The 14,058-nt window shown below is 35.8% G+C and overlaps 1 protein-coding gene across 2 annotated transcripts in view; it reads left to right on the top strand.

Moving 5' to 3' along the window:
* LOC114248122 (zinc finger protein chinmo) overlaps nt 1-14,058 on the top strand; it is a 69,029-nt gene that overhangs the window by 33,519 nt on the left and 21,452 nt on the right. The window contains exon 2 of one of the 2 annotated variants that reach the window (XM_028181249.2): nt 140-285. In XM_028181249.2, the coding sequence (XP_028037050.1) occupies nt 165-285 (121 nt within the window). In that variant the 5' untranslated portion in view covers nt 140-164. The remainder of the gene's footprint in view (nt 1-139; nt 286-14,058) is intronic. The other variant, XM_089727141.1, reaches the window with a different exon arrangement.

Below are 14,058 nucleotides of genomic sequence, written 5' to 3'. Positions count from 1 at the left end.
ATGCGCCACCCACCTTGAGATATAATTTCTAAGGTCTCAAGTATATTATATACTACTATACAAAAGGAAACCGATCGAATTATCTCTTAGTCATAATTAATGAGTCCACGTAGATTCCTTACGTCAATTTTCATTACAGGGCAGGCATTCGAGGCGGCCCGGGCATGGACTCGCAGCAGCAACAGTACTGCCTAAAATGGAACAGCTTCGGTTCGAACCTCGCCACGTCATTCGCGAACCTCTGGAATTCGGAGAGTCTCGCCGATGTCACGCTCTACTGCGAAGGTGAGTTGAAAACTCTTTTAGTTCATGTAGTCCGGGTACTTTTCTTCGATTTTGCAGAGTGTTTTGTGAGTTTCAGGTGTCGTTTACAAAAAGACATTCGATCTCTCGTTCAGATGATGAACTTTTTAACAGGGCGTAGGTAGGGTAGGCCTTAAGCTTAAGTACATATGTCATCATAGGTTTTAATTTACCTGTAAACTAACAGGTTTTATCCTGCCCAAACATGAAGTGGAAATCTTGAGCGAATTGCATTAGGGCTGCTTTACCTTTGAAACTAGAATCGAGGACGGTTTTGGTACAGAAATTGACAGAATGATATCGATTAGGACTAGTGTCAATTTCAATAGCCTTGACCACTAGTAAACCACCAGATCGTAGTATGCTGGTAGTTGTACCAGTGTTGACTCAGAGAACGCTATTGTCTATTCTCCAATTAATCTCTTGTGACACCCAAGGGAAGAGTGGTTCTATTTTATGCCAAAATCACAATATTGATTCTGTTCCATTCTATACCATTTCTGTGCACTAAAACGCCAAAAGAAGACTGCTGAACTGTTTTAAATCTATTCATTTCTAGAATCGTCTGGTGCTATTAAATCGGTGTGTTTACCACGATTTACTGTATTATGAATATGAACTTTTACGTAAGAACAAAATGCCAAAAGCTGTGCAAAGTATTATTTTAATTGAATAAACAGAGTTATTTTTTTTCAAATGTCTTGTAATTTGTTATTAGTAATCTATGAAATACGTTAACAAACTACTTATTTTCAATTAGTATCATCAACATTAAAAAAAATCTTAATTACATTAATTACATACCTTATTTATCCGACTGATGAGCTCCTGAAGGTCGCGGTAATCCGCTGAATGCTGGTAATTTAAGACCGGTATTTATACCGAATCTTGGGGTAGTGGCAGTGGACGTCTGTGGGCTGATGATATACATAATAGTTTCTCAAATCGATGATTGAGGACTTTCCGAAAGTGGAGGATATACTTAAGTATGTTAGATGTATTATTTGGCTAAATTTAAACAAGAAAATACTGGGATGCAACCCCAGTCAGTTCTACGGCTGTTTCTTCTTGCTTTTACAAGCGCGACGATGTATTCTTCTTCAAGCATGATTTGAGGAGTGTCCTTAGAAACACGAGGGATGCAGCCAATACTTCCTTAGGTTCTAACGTTCTAGCGTTCATGAGCTGAGGTGACTACTAGTGGTCGCGTGGTCATATATACGCCAGTTTAAAAATAAAAATAAAAACCTAGTTTACTCGGAATATGCGATCACCTCAATGCTGAGTCAGATACTATAACTGTGTACCTAAGATGTGATTACGGGTGACATCCATCCTTAAAGCTTAATTTAGAATAAGTCATTTTAAATACAAACATACAAAAAACACTTCGGCTCATAGATATTTTTATCAGATAAACGTATGGTCGTGTCGTTTCCTTGATTCTACTCTTTGGAAATGCAAACTACGATATTTTTACGTAACAAGAACAATGGTAATTAGGCCCTGATAAAAATAATTATATTTTTTATCTAACACAACAGAAACCTATGCAGAAATACATTATAATATTTTTATACGATTTATAATATCTTAACAGTTGTTGATTTTGACTTTGTTTGTCTATTCCTATTTCCGCATTATAAATCTTGTTTTGTTTAATGCGTTTATCAAAGTCGATCTATCATTGTTTCAAAAGTCGGATAATATATAATATCATATTATCAAAAAAAAAAAGATTATCTCTAATAATTCCATTAGTAAAACAAAGTGTATTTTGTGCATTACTCAATTTCCTGTGTGTACATAAAGAGTTAATCAACTAATTGGATAAGAAAGAGAAAATGAAATAGATCAATTATAAGTTAATTTACCATTAGCTAATTCTGTCAAGAAAAGTATTCGAATTTTCCCTAATAATAAAATCTTTAGTATAACAATGAATGAATTTGATTTGTTTAAAGAATCAAAACAATCGTATTTGGTGAAATAGAACAATCCAGTCCACGATTATCTCACGCTGTAAAGTATAATTAATAACAATCGAGTTGTTTTTTTGCATTTTTCCTCGACGATCGGATAGGTTGGCGCTGCGTTAAGAAAATCAAGATGTTTTAACATATATATAATAACTAGCGGCCCGCTCCGGCTCCGCTCGGGTCTTTAACAAAAATTTCAACGATATTTGACGTGGCTTTATTTTTTTAAATAAAAGAACACTTATTGCGGCATAACAATTATATAATAGTTAGAATGATATAATGTCGCGACACTTTTTGTAAATAATAATGTGTTCTACAAAGTCGTAGTACATTATTTTATTCTATCATCAATAGTTTTCGCAGGGCACACGATGTAAAGAATATTTTAGGTAATTTTTTTACACCTTGGGTTACATTATTGGAGTTTTAGTAAGGATCCCTAATTTTTTTCAAAAAAGATTATAGCCTATGTCACTCGGGAATAGTGTAGCTTCCAAACAGTGAAAGAATTTTTCAAATCGGTTCAGTAGTTTCGGAGCCTATTCAATACAAACAAACAAACAAATCTTTCCTCTTTATAATATTATATTAGTATAGATAATTGACTGTTATATTTTCCTCTCATATTGAATTTCATTTACAAGTGCTGGGGCGTGCTCTGAGCACGTGTCAATATCACCGTTTCATTCCTTCTTGTCACCAAGCAATCGTGCAATCGGATTCTTTGACAGTAACGGTGAATCCATTGCAGTTGAGACTCCGAGTCGCTTATAATGATGTAATCTAAGCTAAAACGAGCAAACCGATCCTATCATGTTAAGATTTTTTTAATTACTTAGATGGGTGGACGAGCTCACAGCCCACTTGGTGTTAAGTGGTTACTGGAGCACATAGACATCGATAACGTAAATGCGCCACCCACCTTGACATATAAGTTCTAAGGTCTCAAGTATAGTTACAAGGGCTGTCCCACCCTTCAAACCGAAACGCATTACTGTTTCACGGCAGAAATAGGCAGGGTTGTGGTACCTACCCGCGCGGATTCACAAGAGGTCCTACCACCAGTAAAAAAGAAGAAATAAAATCATTTTTGTAAGAGCAATTTTTTTTAAATATTATCACCATTTATCACATAATTTACAGCTCATACGTGCATGTACGCTAAAATCTTCCTAAGTTGATAAAGAGGTCGTTGACATCGGCACTGATAATTTTGGCAATTCTTTTTTCGTTACATTTGACGATACATACACACTCAAATAAATGCATATTACTGTAGAATCTGATAAATAAGTTTAAGTGCACGCCTCGTGTCAATTTACGTAATGTTGGCCTTGAGTTTTATTATTTAGTTGTTTTGGTAAAAGCATTGAATTTCAGTTGACAAATAAGTCAGATTTATCGACGTTACCAAATTTAATGAAAGATAAACAAAATGTCGGTTCATCCGTGCGCAGTAACCATAGATTATACACTTAATATACAGTAACGACTTCGAGTTTGAAGGTGGAAGACGATATGTCTATGAACCTCACATACTGATATTAGAAGCTAGGCTATTTAATTCATATACTTGGAAAATATCGTGTAATGTAGACAAATACATACATGAAGCCCATACGTCTTGTCTCTTTTGCTGAAAGCTTCTGTCTTATGCGAATGTCTGAGCGTGTAACTATTTCTATATCCTTTACATGATATTTGGCACTTCAGAATGAATAAGCAATGAAAGGCTTAATTGCGTTAAGAAAACAACATTTAAAACCCTTAATCTAATAAAATTTATATTTTAGACAAACCGAACTTTCTTTTTAGTGAATGACAGATTTCACTGAATAAGCACTGATGAAAAATCCTTTTTAAAAACTAAAGAGTTTTAAATAATAAAGGTTTTTCTTTACATCCTATTTATTGTTTTTTTAAGATAAATTTAATACACAACACACTACATTAGTTAGCAAGGAAGCTATTTTGATTGTGGCAACATTGAAAAATGTCACCAAATTCAATGTCACTTTATATTCAACTTGAATAAGTTTTTTAGAATGCCGGTATACTATTATATAATATGTTCTATATGACATTATTTGACCCAATTAGTAGCGGTTTCAAGACGATACAGGGAGAGCACAAAGGACGATAGCTTAGGGATGCAACGCGCATGCGCAATTACCTCCAATAATACTGAATTTCGAATGGTTTACATTCTGCCGATATTAAACTTAACATTATAAATAAAGTAAAACTAAAACTTCACATTATACTGGCGATAAATATATAAACGTGGTTCATTATTATTCTTATTGCGTCGATGAATGAACGAGCTTATGGCATTTATCTTAAGTGGTCCATAGACATCACAACGCGACGCTACTAACCTTGAGATATGAATTGGCTTAGATGAGTGAACGAACTCACAGCTCACCTGGTGTTAAGTGGTTACTGGAGCGCATAGAGATCTACAACGTAAATGCGCCACCCACCTTGAGATATAAGTTCTAAGGTCTCAGTATAGTTACAACGGCTGCCCCACCCTTCAAACCGAAACGCATTACTGCTTCACGGCAGAAATAGGCAGGTTGGTGGTACTTACCTGTTCGGACTCACAAGAGGACCTACCACCAGTAAGACAAGGGATATTTCAGGAAAAGGTAAGACAAATCAGCTTAGGATCACAATACGCCTTATTAATCATTTTGACATCTCGTAACCAATTGGCAGTGTCTTTTTTTTTTTTCTTTTTTTTTTTCCTACCTAAGCTGAGAGCCTTGAGAGGCTATTTCAGCGTAACCCTAACGTTTGTAGGTGAGCTCACGGGGCTCAAACCTGATGACGTTGCTAACACGAACCCTAGCAAGAGCCGTGCTTCGCAGAATCTACCACCGGATCGGAAACGCGACCCACTGAGAAGATCCGGCGAGAAACTCAGTGGGCTGTGTCTGAGAGTTAATTTACTCGTCGAGCCCTTCGTCGCAAGCGACGGGTTCGACGAGAACGGTGACCGGTTGGCAGTGTCAATGTCGTAGCTATGTACATGTTATTATGGATGTACATATATTTCTGTATAAGTTACATGAAATTTGGTTACAAATTGAACTAATACTTGATTCGTCAATTTCTCGTTCCAGGAAATATCGAGTGGTTTTTGAATATAATTCATTTTACATTCTTGTAACATCGAATACGCGAAACCTTGTAATTAGATAAATCAAAATATATTCAGCATATGTACGTGCATAGACCACGAGCGAACTTCCATTAACGGGGGGTACGTAACTGAAAGCGATATATTCCTGATAGGAGGTCTCTGATGTCTGGTCTTTATGCCTTAGAAGTTTACTTATTCAAATATGGCTGTTAATGTAACACGTCACGTTTTCTTTGCCGATGTCGAATAGCTTCTGGTGTCGTCTCAAATATATATGTCTCTCTCTCTCTCTCTCTCTCTAAAAATATTTGCTGGAATAATTGTATTAATATTAATAGTTCCAGTAAAGCCGCATTCATATTAGGACTGTCCTGGGATCAATATACAACATATTTTATTTACAAAATGTATTCCAACTGATTGTGGGGGTCTATGGACACCCAATAACTGGCTCACTGGCACAGTAGGTAGGTACATCCTTAGTACGAGTTTTTAACGTGCTCGATAGCGTAAAAGTTAATTCGAATTTGTATGGAGTTGGAAAGTTTACCTACGTTTGCCGCTAGGGGCGCTGTTTCAGCTGCATACAAATTTGAGTTAACTTTTACGGTATCGTTAAAACGTTAAAAAGCTCGCACTAAGCACGCAGTAGTTCCCATATCGTCTTTTCGCATTAAAAGTGTACAATTACCAAAAATATTCGAAATTGAGTTAATATGTGGAATCATTTAGTATCACCAGTATTTTTCTTATAAATACTGTCAAAAGAGCGTAGTTTAGATTTAGTTTTTTTTAGTTTACCTATATTTTGACTATTATTAACAAAATTAATACATACTTTTATCTTACTTCAAAAGACAGATAATGTAACTGGTAAAAAAAATGTTGCAAAGATGATTAATATTAAAAATATCACATGTTACCTGTCACAAAATATCACAAAACACTCTCGCGTAAAATTAGTAAGTCTTGAGATTACAGATTTGAGATTACAGTTTTAATGCGAGAAGACGATATCGGCCAAACGTTCGCGTAATGAACATGCTGTGATGTTTATTATAAACTATTCACTATTCTATGAGGTTGTGAGGGTCCATCAAAACCAGTCGCGTAGCTTTTTCGTGAAAGAGACTGGCTTTCATGCTAACAAATATTCGAATTTCTCTTTGAATATCGAAGGAATATCTCTTTGAATAAGTACATATGTGTATGATTTTTACTCGGATAATAAAAAATTATAAGCCGTCAATGATGAATACGAAAGATAGGATTAGCTTTAATAAAAGAAAAAAAAACCTTGCAAAATTATAACTACCCTACATTTTACGTTTTTCTTTTCTTTGCTTTCATCCATCTAATGGTTGTTAGGAAGAAATCGATTCAGCGTCAAGACCATCTATTGTATTTTTAACTTATTACCGCTCAATTCCATGTCGTACATCATCAGTCATCAATTAGGTCGTCTATCCAACATGAGCAATAAAAAATCATTCAAATAATGTCTTACAATCATTAAATGAACAAACCGGGTGAGTTTATTTAAGTATTTTGTTTCCTCATAACGTTAATGTTAATTATGAATTTAATATTTAGGTACTGGGTTTTTTTATTATGCGTCAGAATTCATAATTTAATTATTTTACAGTACCTTCCTCTATGAGAGAGAGAGAGAGAGAGAGAATACACTTTATTGCACACCAACACAATTTACATTCAAAAGAACAGTCAAAAAGCACGTATGTACAATAGGCGGTCTTATCGCTAAAAGCGATCTCTTCCAGACAACCGTTTAATTTACAGAAATTCTGTAAAATATAAAAATATAGCAGGTATGTTGCGGTGTACCATAGACAATACATTATTATAGAAAATATATACATATAATAAACACATATATACCGTTTACATATAATATATACTAATATACTAATATACTTACACACACATAATAAATCAACAGTATGGAAATGATAAATGATGCAACAAACAGCACTAAACAGATAAGTAGTGTTCCTTCACCATTCTTTTAAAACAGTTTAAAGTTGGAGCACTTCTCACTGCATCCGGCAGAGCATTCCACAATCGAACCGCCTGGACGGTGAATGAATGGTGCAATAGTAAACTTTATGCATATTATGTTTAATTTTGAAAGTCGTCGTGGCCTAAAGGATAAGACGTCCGGTGCATTCGTGTGTAGCGATGCACCGGTGTTCGAATCCCGCAGGCGGGTACCAATTTTTCTAATGAAATACGTACTCAACAAATGTTCACGATTGACTTCCACGGTGAAGGAATAACATCGTGTAATAAAAATCAAACCCGCAAAATTATAATTTCCGTAATCACTGGTGGTAGGACCTCTTGGGAGTCCGCACGGGTAGGTACCACCACCCCGCCTATTTCCGCCGTGAAGCAGTAATGCGTTTCGGTTCAAAGGGTGGGGTAGCCGTTGTCACTTTACTGAGACCTTAGAACTTATATCTCAAGGTAGGTGGCGCATTTACGTTGTGGATGTCTATGGGCTCCAGTAACCACTTAACACCAGGTGGGCTGTGAGCTCGTCCACCCAACTCAGCAATAAAAAAAAAAATTCAATGTTAAATTCACAATTTCCTTTCTCGATCACGTAAAACGAAACCAGATGCGACAAAAACTAGTATAGTATTCAGCTTATATCAAAACGCTTCTTAGTAAGATTTACCTAAAAAATGCATAGTAATACCAATTAGGACGGTGAATAATGTACCGGAGATATACTCTGAAACCAAATCTATTCCGGACTGTAGTAATACAATGATATTAAAGCACACAAAATAATTACTAAGTGAAACTAATAAAAAACTCGAACATTTTTGGGGGGCTCCAGAGGACATTTTGGCACTATACAACATTCCCGAAGCTCGTAGTATCTGGCAAATATCTACCTAGACCTTAAAGCAATGTGATAAGATATAAATTTAATAAACGGCTATAGCAATAGGCCGAGGTGTGACCAACGCAATTAAAATTGAAAAAAATACAGACTTACTGTCCCTTAAGTGCCTGATTTATTTTTGATTATTTTACATTAGCAGGCGAGCTCAGAGCCCATTTGGTTTTAAGTGATGGATATAGCTAATTCACACTTGGGACAATATTTAACGGCTGTCCCATCTTTGGAAGTGGAACGCGATATAAATTGGTAGGCAGCGGCTTGGCTCTACCCCTGGCATTGCTTAACTCCATGGGTGACGGTAATCACACACCCGTCAGCCTTTCAAGGACAATAAAAAAAATTGTAATAAAAAACTATGCTTTAATAAAGAATGCGCATGTCTGTAAGCACTTGGAGATAACGTTCTCATTATTGACGGCATACACGGATCATTTGGAACCTCCGGTCTTTCAAAAAGTTAGCATGAAAAGCATCATTGAGCCATCTTATTTCGTATAATGCTTAGTGTAGTTTTCTCGAGTTATTTTGGTTTCGTGATTAAACTACAAAAGTGTTTTAATCATATCTTTTATTATTCTTTCTTTTTAAACCGCTGGCCGCGAAGCAAATGTCATCCGTTACCAGATCACTGCGTTATTTATACTGCGCTATTTCAAGGTGGGTGGCGCATTTACGTTGTAGATGTCCATGGGCTCCAGTAACCACTTAACACCAGGTGGGCTGTGAGCTCGTCCACCTACTTAAGCAATAAAAAAAATATATACGACGCTTTTCTAGGAATATTTTTCAATGTACCATCAGTCTTGTCTTCAACATTACTTAATTGTAATAAAAGTTGATTCTAATAAAAAGATTCCTCATTATTTTGCTCAATTTATTACTACATGTTTAATATTCGGATTTTATTTTATTAAATGGAGCAACGTGACGCGCACCCGAGCTAGTTATCCCTGAATTTTCGAAGCCGGCGTTCATGTGCTAGACGCAGACGGTGGAGTGGGGAAGCAGGGCGGCGGTCGTGGGCGGTAGGAAGTTTGCACTCGTCGAGGTCGTCTTCACAAATGGAAGGCTTATAGTTGAAACGATTCTGGCTTCTCTGTACTACGTTTATCGGTCTTTGTGTAATATAACGTGGGTGTTGTACGACGTAATTAGAAATTTGAGTTTCGTGGCAACGCTACTTTTTTTCGGCTGCTTTGTTTAAAACGAGGTGAACGTTCTTTCAGCCGAATGTCTTACTTAATTGTGCGGATTTATATAGAAGAGTATGTAGCTTATTATTGAATTCGCATAGATGAACGAAATGAGGAATGAAAATGATTTTACTAGTGAAAATATGGCTTAAAGAATTGTAGATCCCAAGGCCTTGAGTTTTAAATTATTCTTGTTGATATTATTATGATCTGCACTTATAAGCCATGTTATGCTGCTATTTCCACCGCGAAGCAATCAAGTTTTTTCTTACCTAAGCTGATAACCTTGAGAGGCTATGTCAGCATAATCCTAACAAGTAGGTGAGCTCACGGGGCTCAAACCTGACAACGCTGCTAACACAAACCCTAGCAAGAGCAGTGCTTCGCAGAATCTACTACCGGATCGGAAACGCTACCCACTGAGAAGATCCGGCGAGAAACTCAGTGGGCTGTTTCTAAGGGTTAACCAATCAAGATTGACAGTCGAGTTAATATCTCAAGGCGGGTGGTAGAATTTACGTGGTAATTTGTAGTAGATTCAGCAACGACTTCACCGGGTGTAAATCAACTCATTTAATGCAAAAAATACATGAGCTTAAATTTAATATCGATTTCTTAAACACGATTTCCCATATAAAAACTTGCTATAAATAAAATATAGCTGTTTAAATATTATTGTACTATCAAAGAAATTGTATTATCGAATTTTTTGCTATAACCAGATGTTTCCATCTTCGGAGCCAAACTAGTTATGAAAACCCGTTCTCGTGAATCAAGTTGTATCATTAAATTACACTTATTCTATGCTTATTTTATTTCTTGAATAGAATTTTATGAATAGACGACAGGTTCCGGTTACAAAAATGTCTCTTTCTATGTAGGTTTTTATCAATAGTGCATAGTAAGTAATATTACATCTTTGGTTTCGTAGTGTGAATTACGGAATTAGGTTATTTTCTGGTGATTAATTTTCTTAGATTCGGTGCAATTGGAAAATAGTTGTGATATTTTTTCTTTTTTCTAATTTAATTTGTCGAGATACAGCCTGTCTTTTTAAATGCACTGTAAAAGATATTATGGTATATGTAATTGCTGATCCAATTCACAGATCAGCAATTAAATTGGATGTTATTTAAAAAAATATCAGCAAGAACATTTTCAATTTATCTCACCGTGAATCTTGAATAATACGGTCGGAATGTGAATAAACATATAATTGGACAAATCATTGACACTCCTCCGTGCGCGAGGCGAGTCTGTAACGGGAGAGCATCTAAGGCTGAGCCCCCACTTACCGTCGCGCTGTATCTCGTTTTCCGCATCGTTGACCGTATCTTCGTTACGACCTTATTTCAGAAGAAGCCGCTTACGGTGTCCTGGTTTTTTTATTGCATAGATGGGTGAACGAGCTTACGACCCATCTGGTGTTAAGTGGTTACGGGAGCTCAAAGGCAAGATAGCGCAAATGCTGTCATCAAGGCATGAGGTCTTAGTCTTAATTATAACGGCATAATATATAACGGCAATTCTGAACTTTGATTCAAAATGTATTACCAGTCCAAGGCAAAAATAGGTAAGGTGGTGCAAGACGCTTTCCCGTCTTACTGGTAAATGGTTAGGTTATACGACAATGTTTCCCATAATTATTATTGTAAAAAAATCGCGGCGTATAAATAAATAGCACAAAGTAATTACTACCAAGCTCACATATTTCTGTAAAGGTATTCTTGAAACGATAGAAAAAAAACCCTACGACGAATGAAAAAAATACAAACGTATGCCTCACTGGATGTTGCTATAAAAAACTGAAGCTTAACTCAATTCGGTAAAGTTCGATTTATATTTAAAACTAACTGACCCGGCAAACTTCGTAGTGCCTCAATCGATAAATAAAAGACCTAAACTTTTGTATAAAATAGACTTAAAACAAGCAAAAGGAATCCGTCCGACGGGGGACACATCAAAAGAAAAACAAAATTGTTATTTTTATTTAATTCCTAGCATTTTCATATTTATCTACCTTTTAAACCTTCTCTGGACTTCGACAAATAATTCAAGATCAAAATTAGCCAAATCGGTCCAGCCGTTCTCGAGTTTTAGTGAGACTAACGAACAGCAATTCATTTTTATATATATAGATTTCTCCACTATTTAATGGATGCTATTATACACATAAACCTTCCTCTTCAAACACTCTATCTATTAAAAAAAAACCGCATCAAAATCCGTTGCGTAGTTTTAAAGATTTAAGCATACATAGGGACAGACAGATATAGGGACAGAGAAAGCGACTTTGTTTTATACTATGTAGTGATGAAGCATGCCAAAATTTCAATTAACCGAGACAACCCTTTCGTATTGAAGCAAAGCCAACAAGCCGACCCGTTCATTGTCTTTGTTCGAATACATTTCAACTCAATGCGTTTTCTGGATTGAGCTAGAACGCAGCGACGAGCAGGCAGTATCGACCGGCTTCACTATGTGTGTCGCTCCCACCCCCCGACGCGGCCACCCGATTTCGTGTTTTCGAACTAACGACACAGAAACTATTCTCGGATATTGCCTATGCTTCATAAAATACGGTAACCGGCACAGTTTTCAGCGAAGCAGCTCGTCCCGGAATCACTGTGGATTTTTGAAAGTACCTACCTCCTACAAAGATATCGAAGTTGTGTTTACTAACATAAGATCGTGGCAGAAAGAAAGAAAAAGAAAAAAACGTAATGTAAATGTTATAAATTGGAATTGTTGTCGATGTAGCTTTTGCTTTTAGACTCGGAATTTTGTTTTAAACAATCGTAAAAGCTATAAAAACTAAGGTGAATACTATCAGGGAGCTATTAAGATTAATTGCTAATTTAATTAAATGGAAGCAATAATGATTTGAACAGAAAAAAAATTTGCTTGAAAATGTTTATATGCCAAAAAAATTCATTGATTAGAGGGAAGATTGAAAAGTAAGAGACTAGTTAATGTATCCAGATATGTTTAGTTCTAGATATAGCTGATAAAAACGTAAGATACGTAGTTTGAATTAGTGCGAAAAAAAAAACAATAATCACACAATAATTAATGTTATAAAATTGTTACTTAGAAAATAAGTATTTTTTATTGCTTAGATGGGTGGACGAGCTCACAGCCCACCTGGTGTTAAGTGCTTACTGAAGCCCATAGACATCTACAAAGTAAATGCGCCACCCACCTTGAGATATAAGTTCTAAGGTCTGAAGTATAGTTACAACGGCTGTCACCCTTCAAACCGAAACGCATTACTGCTTCACGGCAGAAATAGGCAGGGTGGTGGTACCAACCCATGCGGACTCACGAGAGGTCCCACCACTAGTAAAAGTGGCTGAGCTTCTTTTGTAGTAGCAGAACTGAAACAGCAAATGTTAAGGCACATTGTGAGCTCGCATGATGAGTACTTTGACTTCAATTCTTAACTCTGGCATCTTTTACGTTCTGATGTTTGTGGTCCGGTAACAGCTTAACATTACATGAACCGTGCCCTTTGAATTCGTACTGTTATAACCCTTATTTGTATGTACACATGGTGCATTCAGCAAAATGATGTTTCATCTTCTTCGTAATTTTATTATTCTTATACGACATCTTGCAGTTCCAGTAATTTCACTTAATCCACTGTATTTTCCAAATATAAGAGTCAGTCAATATTCAGACCACGCCTAGTACAGTTCTGCAACTGAGAATGCGGATGTAAATCAGTGCAGACATTAATTAATGTAAATTAAATTATTTTAAATAAAAAGCGAAGTGTTTTTGTGGGCTCTTAACAGTACACTAACCTAACACAATTTACAAAAATAATAATAATTGATATCTGTTGTTGCAAAATAAATGTGTTTATTTCTCAATTACCTAAAGTAAAGACGGGTCGTTTTAAATTTCATCGTCGATGAAACATCTATTGTTACTAGAGGTCCCGCAGTAGTCGAAATTCGACTATAATTAATTGGAATTGTAAGTTTGTACACTATTATGGTTGTATATTATACTTCTATAATCACAAATTTCGCCAAGACTAAACTATAAAAATATTAACAAAGACAAACAATATTTAATCTATTCTCAATTTGACAACAGACGTCAAGAACAAAAGTTTGACAATAAATAGTATGCATGCGTGTGTGCGTCAAATACATGATATGTAGTGTGTGTAATGTTTTCTTTATTGATTTAATGTATCTTTTATGCATTATTTAAAAAAAATATTAGCATTGTGCACTTCTTCTTTATATTCTCTATAAGTGTGGAAAATTTCATACTCCTCCGTCCGCTCAATTTTCGTAAAAAGGGATACAAAGTTTTTGCTTCACGTATTAATATATAGATTATTGAACTTAGATGCGTATATAGGAAACATGCGTGTAGCTGATAGCGCTTCAGGCGCTTATCAGATATGATAATGCACGTCGTGATAAGGGTAACGTAACCTAGAACCAAATAGCGGTACAAGGTGTTATTTAGCTTAGTGAA

This window comes from Bombyx mandarina, chromosome 04 (assembly GCF_030267445.1).
Source record: "Bombyx mandarina strain Sakado chromosome 04, ASM3026744v2".
Classification (NCBI taxonomy): domain Eukaryota; kingdom Metazoa; phylum Arthropoda; class Insecta; order Lepidoptera; family Bombycidae; genus Bombyx; species Bombyx mandarina.
The sequence above is the reverse complement of the archived record's forward strand: the minus strand, read 5'-3'. Positions and strand labels throughout refer to the sequence as shown.